The 25,796-nt window shown below is 38.4% G+C and overlaps 1 protein-coding gene and 1 long non-coding RNA gene across 2 annotated transcripts in view; one reads left to right on the top strand and one right to left on the bottom strand.

Annotated features, from left to right (window-relative positions):
- The first annotated feature begins 2,155 nt into the window (after positions 1-2,155).
- Positions 2,156-24,019, top strand: LOC137216015 (coagulation factor XI). Its single transcript, XM_067721694.1, has 15 exons — positions 2,156-2,255; positions 3,114-3,169; positions 9,555-9,717; positions 10,993-11,099; positions 11,772-11,931; positions 13,163-13,272; positions 13,986-14,145; positions 16,448-16,557; positions 16,650-16,812; positions 16,903-17,009; positions 19,526-19,694; positions 20,954-21,129; positions 21,815-21,910; positions 22,469-22,608; positions 22,882-24,019. Exons 2-15 carry the CDS (start codon positions 3,115-3,117, stop codon positions 23,065-23,067), a joined length of 1,902 nt encoding a protein of 633 aa, XP_067577795.1. The 5' UTR covers positions 2,156-2,255; position 3,114; the 3' UTR covers positions 23,068-24,019.
- Positions 13,941-25,796, bottom strand: part of LOC137216018 (uncharacterized) — a 41,541-nt gene continuing 29,685 nt past the window's right edge. Inside the window, exons 2-3 of the long non-coding RNA XR_010939545.1 lie at positions 14,110-14,138; positions 13,941-14,006 (exon numbers count right to left, since the gene is read on the bottom strand). This is a non-coding gene — a long non-coding RNA (uncharacterized lncRNA). The remainder of the gene's footprint in view (positions 14,007-14,109; positions 14,139-25,796) is intronic.

Below are 25,796 nucleotides of genomic sequence, written 5' to 3'. Positions count from 1 at the left end.
TGTAAGAGCTTTGAAAGGACCTGCCAGCGTTCCCGATCTGGGGTCATCTTTCTACATAGGCATTTGGCCACCAGGCACTGGCTATTCCACACCTTCAGAAACTGTTCAGATAACGGCAACATTGTTATGATAGACATAAAATGAGATTGTCTCTCTCTGTCTCCAAATATTGAAATAAGCCAAGGAAACTGGCAACACTTTCTAGATTTGGAAGATCACACTCATATCAGCAATACTGTCCCTGAACAAAACACAATATTTCCTCTGGTACCTATAACTTCAGCAAGTTCTGAAATGGGGACTGACTTGTCGTTATATTCTTCTCTTTGTCTTCAGAATATTTTTTAAAAATCATGACTCCATTTATAAACCTAAGATCTTGTTTTGCTTTTCTCTGGAAAATATGAAGTCTTCTCTGAACCGTAACATCTTTCTCTAAAATTTATTTAAATCAAACGTATTTTAAAAGGTTTTAAATTTTTTATTTCTTTTAGGTTTTCAGGGGACCACATAGAGATCCTTAGAGCTAGTTAGTGTTTAATGTTCTAAGCGAGGACCTGAAATTTGGAGAGAGAAAGCAGCTTGGCCAGGGAAGCACGGGTAGCTAGTGTAAGTGCAAGAGTCTGGTTTCTGCTTAAGTTACATGACCAATAAACTAATGAAAGATCTGGGTAACAGAGGACATGCACCATCCTGATTTCCATAGAGCTTCTAGCCCTTCTTCAAGGTCCATGGGAAGGCTCTGAACAGAAACATAATTAAGTGAAACCCCACAAAGTATTTCACAAGCTTTCCTCTCTATGAACTGCAACAAGTCCTACCACTAGGAGGTGCCCTTATGAACAAAGGGAACTGACCTGCTGTTTTGGGATTGCTTGTCACTCAACAGCTAGACAGTCACTTCTTAGCTCTCCATTGGTGTCTTAGTGCACTGAGATCTAAAGAAAGTTATGTGGACTTCCCTGGTGGCACAGTGTTTAAGAATCTGCCTGCCAGGGCTTCCCTGGTGGCGCAGTGGTTGAGAGTCCACCTGCTGATGCAGGGGATGCAGGTTCGTGCCCCGGTCCAGGAAGATCCCACATGCTGCGGAGCAGCTGGGCCCGTGGGCCATGGCCGCTGAGCCTGCGCGTCCGGAGCCTGTGCTCCACAACGGAAGAGGCCACAGCAGTGAGAGGTCCGCGTACAGCAAAAAAACCCAAAAGAATCTGCCTGCCAATGCAGGAGACATGGGTTTGATTCCTGGTCCGGGAATATCCCACATGCTGTGGAGCAACTAAGCCCGTGTGCCACAACTACTGAGCCCACAGGCCGCAACTACTGAAGCCCATGCACTCTAGGGCCCGCATGCGGCAACTACTGAGTCCATGTGCTACAACTACTGAAGCCCACACGCCTAGAGGTCGTGGTCTGCAACAAGAGAAGCCACCGCAATGAGAAGCACACGCACCGCAACAAAGAGTAGCCCCCGCCCACCGCAACTAGAGAAGCCCGTGTGAAGAACCAACGCACCCAAACGTTAAAAAAAAGAAAGCTATGAAAGTCACATATTTTTCCATTTTTCAAAAGAATTTTAAAGTCTAAAGGCATTCAGTGTTTGCAAGTGGGATAAGAGAGAGCTGGGCTCATTAGAATGAATCCTACCTTCCTAGGCCTCTGAGGAAGTAACACTATATAAATGGAAACTGTGATTGCAGAAGAGCAGGGCATCTACAATCGGCCCCTTACTTTCTACCCACTCTGTAACCCCCGAACAGCTGAGTTTCATTTCTCTGCTATTCTGAGCATCAGCAAGTCCATCAGCCTTCCCTTGTTTTCTTTTTAAATGGTGAGACTCAAGTTAGCCTGGAATTAATGATTAACAGTTGCTATTTGAAATTGCGGTTAAGTGCAGCTTTGGCCAGCAGGCATCCTAATTGTGAGTTTGACCAACTGCTAAGGCACATGGGCAAATTCAAGTTCTCTAAGCTTCTCTGTATGTCACTTGTTTGAATGCATAGTAAAATGAGAGAAAAAAATTAATGTATTGAAAAAGCAAGCACCTCTACCAAGGTATGTGTTTGATACGCAAAGATTTTAAGGACTTTCACAGGCATGCTGTACAAAGAGACGATGTTACATCACACTGGGAACCAGTAAAAGTAAATATTAAAGTTAAGTGAACATTACCTGCAAAATCTCATTTAGAGGAGGATGAAAACCATTTTGGAAAAAGAAAGACATTCTTATTAAGAATTGCAGCAAACAAGGAGTTTCAGGTATGATTTCAAAAATTATTATTTAAGATTTCCCTCAAGCAATTATTCCCTGAAGTGCCTTTTTCTATTGTACCATGGGGTTTTTAAATTTTTTTACAATAGACAATGATTGATTTTTAAAATGTGTCTGATTTAACATTTTGGAGGTTTTTAGTTAATAACCATAAGCAATGTGGGAGGAGATGGGAGATGCAGAACGGAAGAAGAGTAATAGTTTGTACTCAATAGCAAGTATTTTACAAATTAAAAAGATTTTCAAGAGCAATATGAACAAATCAGAAGACTTGATTTGTCTCACAGCAGGTTTTTCATAGAGCTGTCAGTTCAGGGCTTTGTGGGGATAAGTACATGTATGAGTGACCAAGACAACCTAGGAATAGATTTGTAACATAATTTTTAAATTAGAAAATTTTGTTAGTAAAAAATCATTTATAGCTTCTTTGACAGATTTAGAAAAGAAACTTCAAAGATGGAAAGAAAGGAAATGAATTGAAAGAGAAGAAAGAAATGGAAAAATTGGGATGGGGAGAGAGTCAGATGACGGCAGTGAGAAATGTCTGATTAATAGTGAGCTGGAGGCCGAGGAGAGGGAGGGAAGGGAGGAAAGTGAGAGGACCCTTCCCTTTTAGCCGTTGGTCCTTCGCAACCATGAACGTGTTGACCACTGCACATACGACCATGCTGAGGAACGCTCTAGGGTTGGGGAAGGATAAAGTTCAGCTTACGATAGGAGCTCTGTGAACACTACTGAATTAACTACTCCTCTCCCTCCGTATTTCTTGTAAACTCTGATATCAGTAAGTTACTTATAAATTCACATTTTGTGTTCTAAACACATGTACATTTTTCTTTTTGTAGGATGACTTTATTATATCAAATGGTACATTTCATTTTATTTGCCTCAGTTTCTGGTGGTAAGTAGAGTTTTATCTTTAGTATGGCCTGGGAATAGCTTGGTTCCCTGACTTGTGATGAGAAAACAGAAGGGTATAAGCCCAGAGAGGAAAATCACACTATTGTTCAAAGTAGGGAAGGAAACTGAGGTAAAGGAATTGTTCACGATACTAAGAATCTATGTCTATATCTATATCCATATCTATACTATGTTTATGTCTAAATCTATATCAAACATTTAAATGATATTTAAGACCAATATTAAAAAGCAGAAATCTTGACTTGCCTCACTGATTAGTCAATTTTCCATAAAGCAGTCAGTTCAACGCAACACAAACACACACACAGAGGCAATTTTGGACTGAAAAATGTCCCCCAAAATGTCCAAAAATGCAAATATTCCTACACAGTTTATGCATCTCAATAATTTAATCACTGCTGTGAATTCTCCACTCTACGTCATGTCCACTAAGTTTGTTTATAAATTACTTAACCAATATTCAGAAGGACATATCAGTTCAAGTATTTTTAGCCCTTATACTTATTCTTTATTTAAAATGAAAGTTTAATCATTCCTTTTAAAAAAAGCCTTACATATATTACATTTAATTTCTGCTACTGTTGCTAGCATTTAATGCACAGTAAACTTTTTTCTGGCATATGTGGAAAATGGTAAATCTAGGTAAAGAGATTTAAAATAAAACACTACAGTTCATAATTTCGTTTTTCTTTGTGACAAGATTCTCATCCAGGTTATTATACTCCTTCATTGTCATCATTATGAAATAGTATTGTTATTTAATTGATAGGTCAGTAGTAACTCAATGGACATATTTTGAACATTGGACCCAAGAACTGCATCTCTACATATATACATCCTTTACATATGCGTATGGAACATTTACAAAAATTGACCACATAAAAGGCCCTAAAGCAAGTCTCAACAAATTTTAAAGGATTAAAACTCTACAGAGCATGTTATCCAATCACAATAGAATTGAGATAAAATGTAAGAAAAGACAACTGGAAAATCACAAATGTTTCAAAATTAAATAATACCCTTTTAAGTAAATATCAGTCAAAGAAGAGATCACAATGGAGATTAGAAAATGTATTGAATTGAATAATAATGAAAATATGGCTTATCAAAACTTTGGGACATAGCTAAATTGGTGCTGAAATCAAGTGTGTACACTTACATGCATATATTAGAATAGGGAAACTGTAAAAATTAATGATGTAAGAATCCAGTTTAAGACGATGGAAAGAGAATAGCAAATTAAATGCAAAAAAAACTAGAAAGAAGAAAAAAATAAAACAGCAGAAATTAAGTAATTGAAAAACAAACATATATTAGGGAAGCTTAACTTAGTCACAGTCTCCAAAGCATTTTGTAAGGCCAGTGTGATCTTGATACCAAAACATGACAAGGACATTGAGACAGGGATATTACGACATTTTGACAAATCATAGGCCTTTTTTCCTTGTGAATGTAGGTGCAATTATCAGAAACAAAAAAAATTACCAAACGTCACCCAGCAGTATGTTAAAAGAAACCCAAAAAGGATGATTACATTGTGACAAGTTTGGGTTTATTCCAGGAACAAAAACTTAGTTTAGTGTTCAAAAATCAGTGGATGAACCACTTCTGGGTATACACCCAAAAGAAATGAAAGCAGAGTCTCAAAAAGATATATTCATAGCAGCATTATTCACAATAGCCAAACAGTGGAAGCAACCCAAGTATCCGTCAACAAATGAATAAACAAAATGTGGTATGCACGCATTAATAATGAAATATTATTCAGCCTTAAAAAGGAAGGAAATTCTGACACATACCACAAAATGGATGAACTCTGAGGATATTATGCTAAATGAAATAAGCCAGTCACAAAACAACAAATACTGGATGATTCTACTTATGTAAGTTATCTAGAGTAGTCAATTTCATAGAGAGAGAAAGTAGAATGGTGGTTGCCAGGGTTTGAGGGGAGGAGTAATGGGCAGTGTTTAATGGATATAGACTTTCAGTTGGGGAAGATGAAAAAGTTCTGGAGACATATATGTTACTATAATAAAAAATAATAATTTAAAATACATGCAGAAAAAATATATGATAAAATTCCACTTATGCTAAAAATTCTTAGCAAACTGGAATTAAAAGGGAACTTCCCTCTTCTGTTAAAGGATATCTTTAAAGAAACAAACAGACAAAAGTCTAAACCAAAAATCTTCACGAAAGCTAATAAGAGTGAAATACTGAAAGTTTTTCCTAGGAATTGATAATAAGACAAGAATACTCACTATTAATTACCATAAACATTATACTGGCCTAGTCACTGCAATAAGAAAAGAAAAGAAGTAAAAGGTAAAGGACGAGAAAGAAACTCTCATTGTTCATGGATGATATGATTGTGTCCCTCAAAAAGTCCAAAATAACCAACACATAAATTAGTTGAGCCAATAAATTATATGAGCAAGAATTCTGGAATACAAAGTCCATATACAAAAACAGGCACTTTCTAGTTCACCAAAAACAGATTAACCAGTTTTTACTGGCACTAAGAAGCTGTGTTTGGATTTTGAAAATCAATCTGCCTTGTAAATTTAAATGATCCAATTAGTAGGTGGTATATTTTAAGAAATACAGCACCTATATTAAACATGTAAAATCTGTTTAATTTACCAAATAAGTAATAAGCTTCTTAAAAGTAACATTTTAATATAGCATGCTTGCTTTGCACTAAGAGGTGGGATTTCCTTGGTCAACGGGACTATTTCGAGGTGCGAATAGACCCTCTATTAATGGAGGCTGCCGTACAGCTTCCTTAGAAGCAACACAGAGCCTGGGGAGAGGAGGAAGATTCTGTTCACCCTCAGGTCATTCTCAGGGAGCTGCCAATTTTGGAGAAAATCATGTTATATACAGAGGTTATTATAGATGGGTAATACAGAAGGCATATGGGGTGGATTTTTGAGGAGAGCTGTGGCAGGATCCTTGACTCTCTTCTCCCATGTATCCCTTGGCAGTTTAGTGAACTGGACTCCATCCTCAGAATAATGTTTTAAAGAAATAGTGAAAATACATAGGATTACCAAACAAATAAACTATATTTAAATATAGTTAGTTAAACTGTAAAAAAAATTTATATAGAAATAGATGTGCTTCTTATTAACACTTCATGTAGTAAGATTTAGTGGTGGGTCTAAAACTGCATAGTAATTACCATCAAACTAGCAATGAGTGATAATGATATTTTGAGATATCTGCAACTATAGTGTTTTTAAATCTGCGATTTTTATTATGACAAAGGCACAGATACTGTGAACCCTAATGCATTTTTTTCTTACATTAATAATGGAAAGATATGCCATATTTTAGTTAGAAGCTAGGGAAAATAAAGATGAAATTTGCCCCCATTTAAGTCCATGGACTGTATAATCCTAAAAGCCTTAGTGATAATTTCTACTGTTTTTTACCTATATAGTTTCTCACATATTTATTGGTATGTTGGTTATTACTACAATAGAAATTAGTTATTTTTAATTTTATTTATTTTTGCTACAATAAATTTAAGTGATATTTTATTCTGTCCAAATATTTTATTTTTTTATATATATTTATATATTTGTTTTTATATTAAGAAAACTAAGGGTTATATTGTAGTATTTGTCAATAAAAATATACCAAAATTAAAAACTACAACACTTTTATTCAGTGACTAAGTAATAATGACCTAAAACTCCACAATCTGGAATATTCAATATCTCTTTCTAGAAACAGAAGCAAATTTTAATTTTATGCAATTTAGCTTTGTTTGTATTTTTAACTTACTTATGGTTTCAGTGGAAGGGGATTCAATAATTTTTCCAAGAGTCTTTTTCCTGTTCCTGCCTATTTATTTATTTGTTTGGTTTTCATTTTTGTTCCAGTTTTATTAAGGTATAGTAGATATACAGCACTGTATAAGTTTAAGGTGTACAGCATGATGATTTGACTTACATACATTGTGAAATGATGACCACAGTAAGTTCAGTGAACGTCCATCACCTCATAGAGATACATTAAAGAAACTGAAAAAAATGTTTTCTTATGATGCAAACTCTTAGGATTTCCTCTCTTAACAACTTTCATATGTAATGTACAGCAGTGGTAATTATACTTATGCTGTACATTATGTCCCTAGTACTTATTTATCTTATAACGTGAAGTTTGTACCTTTTGACTTTCTTTATCCAATTCCCCTCTTCTCCAATGTCTGCCTCTGGTAACCACAAATCTGATCTCTTTCTAAATGAATTTGTTTGTTTGTTTTTGAAGTATAATTGACCCACAAGACCATATTAGTTCTTAAAAAAGAAAACAAATGAACAAACATAACGAAACAGAAACAGTCATAGAAAAACAGAATAAACAGGTGGTTGCCAGAGGGGAGGGGGATAGGGGGAGGAGAGAAACAGGTGAGGGAGATTAAGAGATGCAAACTTCCAGTTGCAAAATAAATGAGTCACAGGTATGAAATGTACAGTGTGGGGAATATAGTCAATAACTATGTAATATCTTTGTATGCTGACAGATGGTAACTAGACTTGTCATGATGATTACTTTGAAATGTACAGAAATATCCAATCATTATGTTGTGGGACAGGAACTAACAGTGTTGTAGGTCAATTAAACTGGTCCATTTAGGAAATAAAACAAAAATAAACAAATGGGACCTAATGAAACTTAAAAGCTTTTGCACAGAAAAGGAAACCATAAACAAGACGAAAAGACAACCCTCAGAATGGGAGAAAATATTTGCAAATGAAGCAACTGACAAAGGATTAATCTCCAAAATTTACAGGCAGCTCATGCAGCTCAATATCAAAAAAAACAAACAACCCAGTCCAAAAATGGGCAGAAGAAAAAAAAAAATGGGCAAAACACCTAAATAGACATTTCTCCAAAGAAGATATACAGAGTGCCAACAAACACATGAAAGGATGCTCAACATCACTAATCATTAGAGAAATGCAAATCAAAACTACAATGAGGTATCACCTCACACCAGTCAGAATGGCCATCATCAAAAAATCTACAAACAATAAATGCTGGAGAGGGTGTGGAGAAAAGGGAACCCTCTTGCACTGTTGGTGGGAATGTAAATTGATACAGCCACTATGGAGAACAGTATGGAGGTTCCTTAAGAAACTAAACATAGAGCTACCATATGACCTAGCAATCCCACTACTGGGCATATACCCTGAGAAAACCATCATTCAAAAAGACACATGCACCCCAATGTTCACTGCAGCTCTATTTACAATAGCCAGGACATGGAAGCAACCTAATTGTCCATCGACAGATGAATGGATAAAGAAGATGTGGCACATATATACAATGGAATATTACTCAGCCGTAAAAATAAATGAAATTGAGTTATTTGTAGTGAGATGGGTGGACCTAGAGCTTGAGTTATTTGTAGTGAGGTGGGTGGACCTAGAGCCTGTCATACAGAGTGAAGTAAGTCAGAAAGAGAAAAACAAACACCATATGGTAACACATATATATGGAATCTAAAAAAAAAAAAAGGTTATGAAGAACCTAGGGGCAGGACGGGAATAAAGACGCAGACCTACTAGAGAATGGACTTGAGGACACAGGGAGGGGGAAGGGTAAGCTGGGACAAAGTGAGAGAGTGGCATGGACATATATACACTACCAAATGTAAAAGAGACAGCTAGTGGGAAGCAGCCGCATAGCACAGGGAGATCAGCTCAGTGCTTTGTGACCATCTAGAGGGGTGGGATAGGGAGGGTGGGAGGGAGGGAGATGCAAGAGGGAGGAGATATGGGGATATATGTATATGTATAGCTGATTCACTTTGTTATAAAGCAGAAACTAACGCACAAAAACAACAACAAGAACAAAACACACACACACAAAACAAACCAAAAAAACGGGTCCATTTAATATAGTGAGGTGATGTAGTACATTATCACATCCAGGGCCATCGGATGCCACCCGAAGATGATCAGTGTGGAGCCTCTGTTTCATATAAACATGAAGTTTAGACATGGAGCGGCACTGGGGAAAGGGAAAAGCAGAGGTCATTCTAGACCTGTGAGCATTTTTGCCAGTGAAGATCTGAGAAACGAATCAATTGCTCACAAGGCACCCACGTCTCCAAGACAATCATTCAGAAGCACCATTCCACTGAGGCACACATGCCATTTAGTGATTTTCTTTTCTATCTGGGGCTGCTTATCCAATAAACTAAAAGCTTTTATTGCCCTGATTTCCATGTTCAGGCATATTTCCTGTTAAGTAGCCCTACTTCACTTGCCTTTGTGAGATTATTACCTGATTGGGTACGTGCGCACTAAAATCCCAAATAACACGTGTCGTGTATTATAACACAGAGTGTGTGACCAAGCTGTTCCAAGATGCCTACTTTAAAGGAGGAGACATTACTGTTGTTTTCACACCAAATGCCAAGCACTGCCAAATAGTCTGCACCCACCATCCAAGGTGTTTGCTCTTCACTTTTATGGCTGAATCATCATCTGAAGATCCTACCAAGTGGTAAATGTTTGCTTTTCTACATAGAAGAAATAGATTTTATACGACAGACGGACAGATAGACAATTACCAACAATAAATTGCCATCTACCATTTTATAAAATTTAATGTTAACAATTGGAAAATGTATTTTCCTTCCATTGAAATATTAAATATTACAGAAAAAACGGTAGTGTTTAGGCAGGTCAGGAGGAACAGACATGCCCCTCAGTGTGGTTTCTTGTGGTCTCAATATTAATGATACTTTCTCTCTGATTTCTTTCTACTTTAATGCCAATTAATCATTTTGTTCTTTGCTCTTCAACTGATTATTGATATTTGATATGACTTAAACTGGTACTTTTCCCTCAATTATTTTATTAGAAAAAAATTCATTATTTATAAAGGTAATTTGAAAGAATAGTACAATGATTTCCTATCGCCCCCAAGACTTTTTGCCATTTTTGTCTTCCCTATTATGTATGTGTAGATGTCCAACCATTTGAAATAATTTGAAACCATCATAACACTTCACTCCTAAATATTTCAACATACATTATCTTACACAAAAAACATTAAAAATTAATAAGAATCCCTTTATATCATCTCAATTGTCCCCCAAGTGTAATTTATAGCAATTAACCAGAATCTTATTAAGATTTGCAAATAGCATCTGGTGGTTTTGTCTCTACAGTCATATTCTTAAAATTTTTAGGACATTCCATCCACCATTTTTGTTTCCATATTGAGCTTGAAAATTTAATGATAAAGCTTTACGGCAGAATGAAGTTATTAACATCTTTGTGCATTATTACTGCATTCATAGTATTTACATAGTGCCCTGAACTTATAAAATTTACTATTCTAGAATCTACAACAGAGATTGGCAAACTTCTTCTTAACAGGCAGAGAGTAAATATTTCAGGCTTTGTGGGTCCAGAGGCAAAATCAAGGATATTGTATAAATACACAATGATTTCAAATGTAATCATTAAAAAGCATAGAAACCCTTCTTAGCTCATTAACGGTACAGAAACAGGCAGAGAGCTGCATTTAACCAACAGGCCATAGTTCACCCACTCCTGTTTCCAGTTAGGAAGGAGCATTACATGTGATCTTTTCAATGTCGGGATGTTGGAATGGAAAACAAGCTCACAGTCTTGCTAAGAATATATTTGTTTTGGCGTGAGACAGAGAAGTTTGTTTCCTTCTCTTTGACTCTCTGTGTGCTAACTTTTAAGACCTGTTATTTTAAAACATAAGATTTTCACCCAGTAATGTTATTTTTTTTAAAAACAGGTTTACTTGCATCCTGAAAGACAGTGTTGCAGAAACACTGCCGATGGTCAATATGACGGGAGCAATTTCTGGATATTCTTCTAAGCAATGCTCAGACCAAATAAGTGGTAAGATGTCTTGCTAGAATTGATACATACTAGTTATTGTGATGTGTACGTGCAATTACATCAGGTATGGTTTTGTGGCTATGAAATAAAACCCTGCTATATGGAAACGAGGTCTCCTAATGAAGTTCTTTCCGCATAGAGGAAAAACTAGCATACATGCATGTCCCCCCTACCCCATTATAGTTCATTAAAATTTATCTCATAGGACGTATCTAACTACACCAGTTCATCATTCACTTATTTTCTTTCTCCTTCTCAGCTTAAAGTTTTATATGAAAGTCCTTATTAAATATATTAATTCAAATCAAAGGAAGCAACCATAAAGGTTAAGATGACCCTTGTCTTAATGGTGAGATATTCCAGATACTTGAATAGCTTAATTAGTGAATCAATCCATCAGTGGAGTTAAGGAAACAAGAGACATCAGTTCATAGAGCTGAAGCAGAAATGTACAAGTCTAATATTGCTGCAGTGCAAAAAGGACACTGACATTCTCTTACCGTTTCCACGTGAGAGTAGGAGTTGAGCAGATTAAAATAAAACTAGACGCCTTCTGAGGAAAAGTCAGGGAAAGAATTGAAATAGCAAGTCCGGAGGGACGGTTGCTAAGATAGAATTATCAGATGCCCCTAGAGACTGGAAGATAACCGTATTTTCTGATTTTATTTCCAGCTTGCAACAAAGATATTTATGTGGACCTACATATGAAGGGCCTGAACCATAACAGCTCTATTACCAAGAGTGCTCAGGAATGCCAAGAGAGGTGTACGAATGACAGGCACTGTCACTTTTTTACATTCGCCACAGAGCACTTTCCAAGCATAAAGTATCGGTGAGTGAGCTGTGGACTGAGCCCAAGGACCTTAGATTATCTGACAGAAAACAAAATGGGATTCTTTTTTTTTTTTTCCTTCAACTTGTAGGGGTCAAAAATTTATTTTTGACCCCTACAAGACAATTCTATAAGTACTCCCAGTTTTCTTGATGGAAAATGCATTTAAAGTCCAACTTGGATGCATTTCATTTTGTAGTACGGAGTCTGTCTTTCAATGACGCTTTAAAAAAATGTTTAATGCATCTCCTAGCTAATTTGAAGAGCACTACATTTTTAAAGTGGCAATTTTGAAACAATTACAGTGGTCTGACAGTTCCATTCTCAGCCTAAAGGATGCTACAGTATGAAGCTATAGAATCAAAATGAAAAAGCTACTCAGATATCCTCCCAAACAACAGTTCCCCACCTGAGACTAAGTAACTGAAACCCATGTGAAGTATTTCAAAACTTGCCCCCTACTGGATTTAGAAATATTCCAGGTATAAACCTCCTGTGTAAGAATATAAAAGGATCTGATCTGTAATTGATTGATCTCTTTTCTCTTAAAAAATATTTTTAGGGAAAAATATCATTAACTTTTTAATTTAGAAATATTTGAGATGTTCTGGATTCATACGGGAAGCTACACTTACCCGAAATCCAACAATGAAAGAAAAGTTCAAATGACTGGCATTTGGATTTCAACATTCTGCTCTAGACATTCACGAAAAGGAGATGAGTGGCAATAAAGCGTCAAAGATTTGTTTGAAGAAAAGCAATGATAACACAGCATGAAACCCTCCAATTAATAATTAAGTTTTCAGGGCTTTTCTTTAGCTCAGCTCAAACTACACCTTTTTACGTATTTTACGTCTAAGATTCAATGCAGCATGAACAGCGAGCCAGGAAGTTGTGAGTTGCTACGTATTATAAAAAAGTTAAAATGCTAAAATTGAGCAGAGCTTGAGAAGTCCTCAATTCCTACACCCCTACTCTTCATGTCACCACCCATCTAAAGCTGCCATCTTACTGATGAAAATACAAAGCTGACAAAACTCACAGGATCACCAGCTCTTGGCAGAGTTGGGACTCAAACCAGCCGTCCAATCTCTCAAATCAATACCTTTCAGAGCAATTCTTTAGCTGTCATGCCCAGGCTGTCTCTAAATGTGCGTTTCTTATTATCTTACGTTTTTCCGTATTTGCATTTGGAGGGATAAAATGTTTGTCCACTTTGGTCTTTATTTAGTAACATTTGTCTGTTGAAGTACACCCAAACGGGGATGCCGACCAACATAACAAAGCTCAGTGAAGTGGTGTCTGGATTCTCACTGAAGCCCTGTGCGCTTTCTAATCTGGGTAACTATTATTTTCTTAATGAGGTAGTTTAGCCATTAAATAGTAGGTGCTGATTATGTGTACGATGGGCATAACTTAGGATACCAATTTGTGCTTACTGATGAAATGGACCCAATGATCTTTCGTCTTCTTCTTGAGAAAAAATTCATTATGTTCTATATGATTAAAGCTTATATTTGAATTTAAAGCTTAAAACAATCACTTCAGTTATCCTAATTTTAAAAAATGTAAAAGATCTTGGGATAAACTAACTTTAAAAAATTACTAAGACCTTGTTTCTTTAGTGTAATTTTAGGTTCGCAGCAAAATTGAGGGGAAGGGATAGAGATTTCCCATATACCCCCTGCCCAGACACATGCACAGCGTCCCCTATTACCAACGACCCTCGCCGGATGGTACATTGGTTACGACTGACGAACCTACACTGACACACGTATAGTCACCCGAAGTCCACAGTTTACATTACGATTCACTCTTGGAGTTGTACATTGTATGGGTTTGAACAAATATGTAATGGCATGTTTCTATCATTAGAGTATCATTCAGAGTATTTTTCACTGCCTTAAAATTCCTCTGTGTTCTGCCTATTCATCCCTCCCTCATCCCCCAACAAACTTTTTATATGGAATTTACGAACACCATGAGTGGGGTTTTACCTTTGCCAATGCTGCTGGTGAACTGACTTTCTAAATACGGTTTCTTCTGTTGCACAGCTTGTATCAGGGACATTTTCCCTAGAACAATGTTTGCAGACAGTAACATTGACAGTGTCATGGCTCCAGATGCTTTTGTCTGTCGCAGCATTTGTACTCACCATCCCACTTGTTTGTTCTTTACCTTCTTTTCTCAAGAATGGCCAACAATATCTGAAAGGTAAGGAGTTAAGATTGTGTCATGTGTTATCTTTTCAAACAGTTGATCAAAAGCCACCATTAAAAACTCTGAGCAGGGGCTTCCCCGGTGGCGCAGTGGTTGAGAGTCCGCCTGCTGATGCAGGGGACGCGGGTTCGTGCCCCGGTCTGGGAAGATCCCACATGCCGCGGAGCGGCTGGGCCCGTGAGCCATGGCCGCTGAGCCTGCGCATCCGGAGCCTGTGCTCCGCCACGGGAGAGGCCACAACAGTGAGAGGCCCGTGTACAGCAAGGAAAATAAAAAAAAAAAAACTCTGAGCAACTACAAATTTTATCTAAATGTCTGTCAAGGATACATAAAAGGTGCAAAGAAGAATTCCTAGTTCCTCTTTCTTTCCATTCCCCACCTATTGACTGCAAATCTGGTGTTACCCAGGACTCTCGCCTTTCCTTATGTTAGGGAGGTCTCTGCCTTCAGAGAGTTGCTAGTTCTGAAAGGAATGAAGAAAATAAAGGTGGTCATCTTAGTTCAGTGCCTGGTTAAAATAACTGAACCTGGAGCAGAAAGAAAGAATTGGAAATATCAGTGACTTGTCAAATCCAAAGTGGAGAGGGGTGGAGCGATGGCCTTCATCAACAGAAGCGTGGGTAACGGTGCAGGGAGATTTGAGAATTTAGACCCTGCTTCCCTACCGATGGGTATTAACATTGGAAAGCGCAGGAAATTGCTATGATCATCAAAGGGATGTTTGCTGGGGTTGCTGCTCCTCACTAACAAAATTCACTAAAAAAAAGAAGAAGAAATCTTAAGATTATTTGCTTAAAAATCTAGATTGTATGTATTATCTTAATCTGAATTCTCAGAGCCCTTGTTATTTGCTTGACGTTGCTGCTCATTGCTGGGGAGAGTGTCCCCCAAAGCCATCCAGCCACAGTAAGCCCCTGAGTTCCTGTTTATCAAGCAAGACTGGTTTTTTATCAAGTGAGGATATAATTCCGGAAGTATAATGCTAGGTTTGTCACATGAGAATATATCTGTTACTTTCATTTTCTCAACATGGTTCTAAATGCGGGGATACCATTAGTCAACTCAATAGATTAAAAACCCTGCACTACTTGGACCAGAGTGGAAGTAAAAGAGAAGTGATTAGATTGGGATATATGGTCAATGTAGAGCCAGTAAGATTTGCTGACGGACTGAATGCCAGCTGTGAAGTAAAGAGTCAATGATAGCTCCAAGATTTTTGGCCCAAGAAAACTGGAAGGATGGCAATGCCAATGAAGAGATGGGGGAAGATTTCTTACAGAGATGATTTCAAGAGGCAAGAGGTGCCTGGTAGCCATCCAGAGAGAAATATTGAATTGGTGGTTAGAAAGGGAAGCCTGGGATTTAACAAGGGAGGTTTATGCCCTAGATCTGTGTTAGGTGTCACCAGGATACAGCTGGTAATTAATGCCATTGAAACTGATGAGGTCACCAAAAAATTGAGTGCAGTCAGAGAAAGAGACAAGGTCAAAGACTGAGCCTTGAGGCATTATAAACTTCAGAACTTAGAAAGATGCTTTTGTAATGTGTTATTTTGTCTTAATCACTGCTCCTTTTTTTATTCCTTGTATAAAATTCCCAATCAGTACCCATAAGAAGAGCAACACGTTTAATCCGCATTACAAGGGGAGAGAGGAACATGGGTGCTACAAGCCAAGACTTGGCGTCTTAAATTTACGTTAATGAATATTAAATAAAACTAAATATCTATTTCCTCAGCTGTATTAGCCACATTTCAAGGACGCAGCATATGGCTGGCTAGTGGCTATTGTATTGGCTGGCATAGATGTGGAGTATTTACGTCATTGCAGAAAATTCTGTTGGACAGCACAGCTCCAGACCGTGATTTTGTGCTAATTAGGAAAAGCTACTTCCTCCCAGAAAGATGCTGCCTGGGTAATGGAGTCTGTGGTGGATTTTGCTTATCCCTGTCTACGCCTACAGCAACTCTGGGTAGCAGATTTGTAGGTAGCATGAAAATTCTTGAATCGTTGAGATAGTCTAGGAGAGTTGAGAGAAAGGAAATAAAAAAGGAAGGTACTAGGAACAGTGCTGTTGAATAGAGCAAGCTTAGAAAATTTAGAGGCAGTTTGGTAAATTTGTCTACAACCTATGGATCATGGAGTCTGAGTCAGTGATTTATGAATAGTACTTTCAAAATGGGAACAACTTCCCTATTAAATGCCAACAGGAGCTGACTTCTGTATGTGCTGTGAAAATGTCTTCTTCTTTGATATGTTTTACATGATATCTCTGTATTTCCCTTTTTTACTGTTAGAAATCTGTGTCTACTTAAAACGTCTACAAGTGGGTTGCCAAGCGCACGCATTAGAAAGAACAAAGCTCTTTCTGGTTTTAGTCTACAAAACTGCCGGCACAGTGTCCCAGGTAAACAATGAAAGCTCTTCCTTCTGATTGACAATCAACAAATGTGCGCTAGGGTTTCACGTCTCATATCTGATATGTGCTTTGTTGTCTAGTGTTCTGCCATTCTTCATTCTACCGTGACACTGATTTCTTGGGAGAAGAACTGGACATTGTTGACGTGGACGGGCACGAAGCCTGCCAGAAAACATGTACCAACAGCATCCGCTGTCAATTTTTTACCTATTCTCCATCTCAAGAACCTTGCAACGGAGGGAAGTAAGACGTATGATGAGTTCCACAGATGCTCCTGCCCCATCTAGCTGCAGGGAGGAATTATGTTTATACCATTTTGTTTCCAACCTGCAGGGGTAAATGCTACTTAAAACTTTCTGCAAATGGATCTCCAACTAAAATACTTCATGGGAGAGGAAACATCTCTGGATATACATTAAGGTTATGTAAAATGGATAATGGTGAGTTTAATGTCACTTGAAAAAATACATCCCCTGTATACTGAGTATGTCATGACTAAGAGAGTCAGTAGTAGCTACAGAGGGGAGAAAATTAGTAAAGTAATGAACTTAGATGCAATTTTCTGTTATTTTCACTGCTATCACTCAGGCTGACCTGTTTTAAAGGTAAATATTGGGCTTTGACTAAACTCTGTGTTGCGTGGCATTAACTGAATATGTGTTATAATTTGATACATTTGTATAACCAGTATTTCCTGGTGAGACTCAGGCTCAGCCCAAATTTTGATGTCTGATTGTTGTTATCAAGGTCAATAATCTTTCTTATTACCCTTTATAATAGAAATATCAACCAGCATCTTGGTTAATCAGATTAGTCATTTTCTTTCTATTGGCTATTACTTGATCTTTAATTCCAACATAGTCATCATATGTTTGGAAAATTATGTATCTGTGCAAGAAATACTCAAGTGGCTCCTTCTCCAGGGCCTTCAGATTTCCTGCAAGTGTTCTGCATATTTATGAATATTAGCAAGAGTTACAATAAAACCTTATTAATTTGTAACAATGAGTATAGCAGGGTGGAAATAGAAAGACTGTCTATATTAAACAAGACCTATAATAACATAAAAATTATAGTACACATCAGTTCAGCAGTGCTTCCATTCCAGTGGCCAATTTCTGAGCATAGAAACAAAAGATGGTTTGTAGGCAAACAACACTGTGTAAGGGATGAAACAGGAAAGAGCCTAATACACACATTCCTCTCTAAATTATTGTAATAACCTATTATGACTTTAATGTTCATTGACTTACGTACACTACATGTTTTTAGACTTTTACTGCTTACTGCCCAATATTATAATACAGTATAAATTAAGTTGCAACTGAGATTTAATGAGTGAAATGGAAGTGATAATTATGCTTTGTCGTAGATTTCAAAGTATGAAAATCTTCCGTGTCAGAAATATTGGCTCTACTGAGAGGTGAATAAATCCTTAACTTCTGAGAACTTGTTTTGTATAATAGAACATACAATATGACTGTATACTGTGTCCAATGCTAGCATCCTAGCTGGGAAATTCTGCCTTTCTAGGGCTTAGAGGGGCTCTGATGGGAATCTGGATGGCTCTAGCTTCTTTAAAAAGACAGTAAATTGAGTTGTATCTCATACATTCTCTGTTTTTCTTACAATAAACTTACCTAAGACAAGAAGGAGTATTTACAATCATTCTGTTGTCTTGGTTCTACCAAGCAATAGAAAGGATGCAGCAAATTTTGCTGTTAGTGATGTTGACATAGTTTAAAAAAGGGAACCAGCACTTATACCTTTAATTGCAGAATTCATTCTCTACCCTCCTTCCTGCTCTTTTCTAATGAATCTAGGGACTCTGGTCTCTAGAGGTTACAGAATAAATCAGGGGTAGATTAATAGCTAAAGCAGAAAATACAAGATAAAGGAAAATAAAATCTGATGTCTTTTTAGTGCATCTTCTGAAATAAGTGAAACTAGATAATTAGGTTTTGCTGCCTTATATTAGATGAAATAATACCCTAAAATGAGAGGGAATATCTAACTGAGATGTTTATCATACCTTGTACTGTCATTTGTCTACGCTATAACTTAACTTTGTGAAGATACAGAGCAATTGCCATTCAAAGAAGCATCTCTTAACACAAAATGTAAGGCTAAAAACAAATATTTAAAGCATTTTTTTGAACTGAGAAACCAAATAGAATGAACACCAAGACCTATAACTCATCTTAATAAGGTCTTTATTTAGTTGTTCTTAATATATTTTAGTTACTGATCTATTAATTTTCTAAGGCAAGAAAGAAAACAGAAGGGTGAGTTTGAATCAAAGTCCTTGGAAACATCAAAGGTTGAGCAGAAAACCCCAGTCTGTCAACAAGACCAAAGGGCAGGCGCAGCTCACAAACAGAAGAGCAGCCAGGTCTGGGTGTGAGTAGAGCAGGAGTGACTGGGACCAAAGGGCAGCTGGAATGGAAGGGGATGGGGAGGAACTGGACAAAGGCCACAAACTGAGTGGAAGGTGCTGAACTTTTCTTTGTAACAGTAGTTCTTAAACGTTAGTGAGGCTGATTAAAACTCAGATGACTAGGGTCCACTGTCAGAGTTTCTGATTCCCTACGTCTGAGGTGGCTCTCATGAATTTGCACTTCTAACAAATTCTCAGGTGATGCCATTGGTCGGGGGCCACACTTGACAACCATTGCTTTAAGAGAACCATTGAGGTTAGCATTTGATGGAGGGTAAGATTGCCTTGCCGCCCCAGATGAGGCATTAGCTGGGGGCATGCGATTACAAGGTGACTCATCATTCAGTTTTTATGTGCATGTTGTGCTTTGCCAACTTGATTCTAAAGTGTCTTCAAGTCAAGGTCATGGTAAATTATTGAATCCAGGGAAGGTTTTCTTCCCTGTGTGCCTGAAGGAACATAACTACTGTTGGAAAATGAAGATGTAGGAACCAACTCACTGCAATCCTTCTGTTGTAGCGTGTACAACGAAAATCAAGCCCAGAATTGTTGGAGGAACCAAGTCTGTTCTTGGAGAGTGGCCATGGCAGATAACTTTGTACATCACATCACCCACCCAGAGACACCTGTGCGGAGGCTCCATCATCGGAAACCAGTGGATATTAACAGCTGCTCATTGTTTCAGCGAGTCAGTACCACTGCTGTTTTTACTCATTCACCATACTCACACATATATTAAATGTATCCCTAGTATTTTAGTACAATTTTAAAGATGTAAATTATCCTATTTGCCAAATTAATTTTCTGTCTTTAGTGATAAAAAGCAAAAAGGAAGAGCCACTCATGATCTACCAGCATCAGAACAGGTGCAGGAACATGGCTGTTTGACTTCATAATATTCCACTTTTCCAGTTAAATGTATACACATCCCCAGGGGAGCTCTGGTTATTTCCTATTAAGAGCGTATCATCTTCTGTGCACTGTCTGGGCATTGGGTCCAGAACTAAACTCGGAGACAATTTCCTGCTCCCTGAATCTAATTTCCCATTTATTCCCCCACTTCTTCTCCCTCCCCCTCCCCCTCCCCTCCCCCCTCCGTCTTCTCCTCCCTTGTCCTCAATCTCTCCCTTCCTTCTTCTCCTTCTTCTTCTTCTCCTTCTCCTTCTTCTTCTCCTTCTCCTTCTTCTCCTTCTTCTCCTTCTCCTCTTCCTCTTCTTCCTCTGCTTCTTTCTCTCTCTCTCCTCTCTTATTCTCCCTCCATCTCTCTCTCTTTCTCTCCCGCTGTGTTTCTAGACCCATAAGGAAGAGTTTATTGTACATCATCAAACTGGATTCCCTACTTAAGTCAATTTCAATACTGGTAAACTTAACAGCTCCATCGGGAGAGCATTCAGAGTATATGTAATCCAGGGAATTTTAGCTGGCCAAACTTCCTCTTTGCACCTCAGTATCTTCTGGGTTGTTTCCAGACACAGTTTTGTGTTTTTGTTTATTTTATCAGTATGCAACTTACTCATATTATTACTCAAAGATTCATTTGAGGTCAATAGTCTATTTACCCTTTACATATGGGAAAATGGAGTACCAGAAAGTCCAAGAGAATTTCTCAGGGTCACAGCCAACGACCCCAGCAATGAAAGTAAAACCCAGAACTTTTTTTCTTTTATGTGTGTGTGTGTGTGTGTGAGTGTGTGTTGAAAGGCAGAAAAAGTATGCATTGATTTTTGTGTCTTTAACATAAGGCAAATGATAGCCCAGGACATTCCATATAGGAGGACTATGTGACTGAAAAATCTTAGCATAAAATCACTTCTTTCCACTTAAAAGCCCACCGTTGGCAGAAAATATTACCTAGTTAGTAACAGTCAGTTAAATAGCACTGTACCTCAAATGCTTGGGAATTAGTCGGTAAAGGAACTTTCTTTTCCTCGACTGCTTACTCCTTAGGGTAGAGTCACCTAAAGCTCTGCGTGTCTATAGTGGCATTTTAAACCAAGAAGAAATAAAAGAGGATACATCTTTCTTTGGGGTTCAAGAAATAATAATTCATGATCAGTATGAAATGGCAGAAAGTGGATATGATATCGCCTTGTTGAAACTGGAAATGACAATGAATTACACAGGTATGGAAAATTTTAAACAGAAAGCTGTCTACAGTGACTACATGGAGACGATGTTTCACGCTCCCAGATTCACGGCCAGACCCTGGCAATCTCTCCATGTGTTATTACCATGAAAGGGGGAGGGGTGCCGAGTTAGTCTTAAGACTGTTGGGGGGAGGGGGTGCCGAGCTAGTCTTAAGACTGTTGGGGGGAGGGGGTGCCGAGCTAGTCTTAAGACTGTTGGGGGGAGGGGGTGCCAGGCTAGTCTTAAGACTGTTGTGCTTTCCTGACGGCTGCATCTTATTTTGGGGTGTGGGTGAAATGGTAGGTTGTCCCCAGGCTTCTTCAGATGCACAGAATGACATAACTTGATAATATACTGGAATATTAAAGAGGGTTTTTATCTGCTTTTTAAGGAAGAAAGGATTGTGGGTCAGAATGATGAAGCAATTTCTACAGGGCCACAGGCCTCGCGAGAGTGATGGAGTTAGTGGAGAGGGCTGTGGCTTGTCTCTCTCGTTCCCTCATCCTGGGATGTGTGACAGATAACGCTGAACACGAAGGATGAAAATGTATGACGAGGAGACAAAAAAAAAGAATATAATAAATAGGGAACACACGAAATAATGGAACATGAAGGAAGTTTTTCCTGGGAAAGAAGATGTATTTTGTTTCTGATCATTAAACTGTGATTTTTAAAATTTAGATTCTCAACGACCCATCTGCCTACCTTCCAAAGGAGATAGAAATGTGACGTATACTGAGTGCTGGGTGACTGGATGGGGGTACAAAAAATTAAGAGGTAAGAAATGATGTTTCTCTGTGTGCTCCAGCTCTAGATACAGAACACAATTTAGTCGTAAGCTTTTCCGCTATATCAATTCATACAGCTAAAATGAGAGTAAAATAATAATATTATTCAATTGCAGAAAACATATTAATAAAGATGGAAAGACAAAAATCACTCAAGTGAAGACGACACCTCGTCTGTTTGACTGGAAATTTTAAATATGACAATTTCTTTAAAGACATTGTTTTTAATGCAGTTTAATTCAAAACCTAGCACTTTTCAGTAAATGTCTTAGCCTGTTATCCAATTATTTTCTCTGGGAAGTAATTCCAGTTAGAGCCGTAATTAATTTTGGACTTAATTAACATTAACAAAACGGTACTCACAATAGTGAGAATAACATCTTCTCTATACTCTGTAATTATAAAAGATCTATGAAGTAAACCTAATATTTTTTTCCTTCTAGATTTTTAGATAGGTATGGTTTTGATTTTAAATACATATATTTAAATTTGTATATATATTATATATAAGTAGTTGTTCCATTAACAAACTAAAAATTTTTTTCAGACAAAATACTCAATACTCTCCAGAAAGCCCGGGTACCCTTGGTGACAAATGAAGAATGCCAGGCAGGATACAGAGGGCATAAAATAACTAATAAGATGGTCTGCGCAGGCTACAAAGAAGGAGGGAAGGATGCCTGCAAGGTAACAGTGTTCTCAGCCAACTGAATACACTCACATTAGAATGTTTCATGCATTTTTAAAGCAGTCTTCTGCCAATGAGCGGGGAACACAGTGGATTTGTTTTCCTAACCCTGAAATCTGATAGACTGAGGGAAAAACAAGAAATCCTGTTCTTTGAAGTTTATTAAAGGGCCAAGACAGAATTTTAGGTGAAATCACTCTGATGAAAGTGTATTTAAGATGAGAAGTGTCTGAACTGATCTGCGTGCCTTTTCTTTCCTCCATTTGTCATAGGGAGATTCGGGGGGCCCCCTGTCTTGTAAGCACAACGAGGTCTGGCACTTGGTAGGCATCACGAGCTGGGGCGAAGGCTGTGGCCAAAGGGAGCGACCAGGTGTTTACACCAACGTGGTCGAGTACGTGGACTGGATTTTGGAGAAAACGCAAAGCAGCTTGAAAGAGTCCCCAGATGCCATCTGACTCCCTGAAGGGTAAGCCAGGTTATTCCCTGGAAGAGGGTCTGGATTTCACCCAAGAAGACACTGCACCGTCATCTTCCTCCACAGGCTACAATTCTGAGACTGTAACAGATTGAAGGGGCTTGGTATTGCTAAGAACACACCAAACCTGTCACTTGCAATGCCCCCAGTTCCGCCATCAGCAGAGGGCGATCAGCACCCAGTCTCTTGCTCGCTGGTTGCACCTTTCCTGAGCCAAACGAATACTATAAGATTAAGATATTTGAGGATGAAAACATACCCAGATAGACCAGAAAAGAATCAGGTAGTGGCACCAAAGGATCAGGTAGAACTGCTCAAAGAAACCACTGTAAAAAGATTTGTTAAATGAAAAATGGAAACTAGAGAAAATGGAAACAAGGGCAGTCACCATCAAATCGCGAGACTCTGGGCTCTGCGTACATGCACACATCTCTTTTGTAAAGAAAGAACTTGACTGAATTTGATGGCAGGTTTTCAGAATAATCAAGAATTCTTGTCATGTCATTTTTTAATATTTTTAAAATTAGTTTGGGTAGAGACAAGCTATGAGTGAGTGTGAATGTGGGTTCCAGAATTTCTGTATGGGAAAGGATTAAAAGCAGCAATTCACCTGGAAGTGGGAACTTAGGGGACGAATCTTAAAGGTGTTCTTGCCTAGAAAACTATTTGTGCGTGGATTTCATATTTATTTGCATAGTTTTGGGTAGGGGAGGGCTGATGAAGATGAGGGGCTAAGCTAAAGACCTCCTAAAATAAGCTGCCTCTGTGAGTGTGGGTTTACAAATCTACGTTTATAGATAATAAATGTATTGACAGAAATCAAAATAAAATACATCCATACTACGGGGAAAACGATTTGGGAATAAATGGATGGTTACAGTAACGTCTTCAGCATCTTGAAAGTATTCTCAGTACTGGGGTGTTCCCTGTAAATATTTACCTGGTTATATAGTGCAAATATTCACCTGGTTATTGTTGCTGATATAGTTTCATAATCTAGAATTTTCGTTGTCTCCACCAGTTTTCAATCCATGTCAACCACTTATGCCAATATTCAATCCAATATGTGCAGTATTTCTTGAACAGACTGAGCTGGTGGGATACAGTAGTGAGCCAATAAATAGATCCCTACCTTCCTGAACCTTCCGGTCTAGCTAGCAGGAGCCACAAAAATAAAATAATTACACATGTATAAAATATATGATATAATTGTAAATGGAAATGAGAGGGAAGCACAGGGTTCTACGAGAAGTTAAGGAAGAAGAGAGTTTAGGGAAGGTTCAAAGACTGGGATAAAAAGGAATTTGTCTGAGGAAGAAACAATAAAAACAAAAGCAAACAAACAAACAAAACCCCCAGAATCAAACAACTGGAATGGCAATAAGGCCTGAGCTACTGTCCTACCTCATCAAAGACTCAGGGAAACTCTGATCCATTCTGATAAAGAGGCATGTCCCCAACTGGTCCTGTTCAGACCCACTTCTCCCTTTACCTTGTGGGTCCTGCCTTGTCCTCTAATATTCCTTTCTTATGGGCTTTTCCCACATCCTCCATCAACCTGAGTCAGAATGGGCCTTTCCCTGTCCTTGTACGAGAGAATTTTCTACATTCTGGTTAATGTCTTTAAAATTCACATTTAGAGAATTTACCTACTGCCCTGAGGCTCCAGCAGCAGTGAATGGTGGTCCTGTGCTGAGGCAATGGTTTCCTTTCTTAGCCTGCCTCTCCATGAGACGTTCTGAGGCCGCCAGGTACCCTGAGGAAGGCTTCTCTGGGGGCCTCTCCCTACATCCAACCCATTTCCCTCACGGGGTATGTACGTGGTGCTCATTCATCAGAGCAGGGCAAGCTTCTATCTTTCTTTCTGTCCTTCCCAAAGCCATCGACAAACTGAAACTAACTCTTCTGAGCAATTTTTCAATTAGGAATGTGACCGTGTGTGTGTGTGTGTGTGTGTGTGTGTGTGTGTGTGTGTGTGTGTGTGTCTGTCTGTCTGTCTGTCGGAGGGCGGGGGGAGAAGAGCTGGGGAGAGAGATGGAGAGAATGAAAAGGAATATTTCCAGTAACCACAATACTTAACACACACTCAGCCTCACTGCCTCTCTTGATGATCCCTCATCTTCAGATATAGTTTTAATTTCCTAGGGTTTCAGTAACAATTTGCCACTAACTGAATGCTTTAAAACAACAGAAATTCTTTCTTTCCCAGTTCTGAAGGCTAGAAGCCTGAAATCCCTCTGAAGGCTAGAAGCCCCCTCTGAGGCCCGCAGGGGAGGGTCCTTCCTGGCCTCTTCCAGCTCTGGTAGCCCTAGGCCTTCCTTGGCTTGTGACAGCACCACTCTGATCTCTGCCTCTGTCTTTACATGGCCTTGTCTCCTGGGTCTCTCCGCCTCTTCTCATAAGGACACCAGTCATATTGGATTAAGTGCTCACCCAACTGTGTAGAAGTATGTGCTACATGAAGTATAGAAATTATTGTCATTATCCATTTAGTTCAGACTTTCTGAGAAGAGACTATATTTAAAATACCCCCTGCAGCAACTGGCACAAAACAGATATTCAATGAACAGTTGTCTCTCTTTTGCCCTTGAGCATCAGACAATTTTATTATAAACGTAGTAGTATGTGGTGGGATTCCCAGGGGGAGATTGTGATTGTGCATGTATGTGTTTGCTTTACTTGCTCTTTCTAAAGAAGTGTCAACACTTA

Source organism: Pseudorca crassidens, chromosome 21 (genome assembly GCF_039906515.1).
Source record: "Pseudorca crassidens isolate mPseCra1 chromosome 21, mPseCra1.hap1, whole genome shotgun sequence".
Taxonomy (NCBI): Eukaryota; Metazoa; Chordata; class Mammalia; order Artiodactyla; family Delphinidae; genus Pseudorca; species Pseudorca crassidens.
The sequence above is the reverse complement of the archived record's forward strand: the minus strand, read 5'-3'. Positions and strand labels throughout refer to the sequence as shown.

Bases quoted from the DNA above. Each gene is read 5' to 3' on its own strand.
- LOC137216015 (XM_067721694.1), top strand. From the start codon at position 3,115: ATGACTTTATTATATCAAATGGTACATTTCATTTTATTTGCCTCAGTT. The intron at 3,170-9,554 runs GTAAGTAGAGTT...ATTATAACACAG, and splicing joins ATTTGCCTCAGTTTCTGGTG to AGTGTGTGACCAAGCTGTTC. The intron at 9,718-10,992 runs GTAAATGTTTGC...TTTTAAAAACAG, and splicing joins TCTGAAGATCCTACCAAGTG to GTTTACTTGCATCCTGAAAG.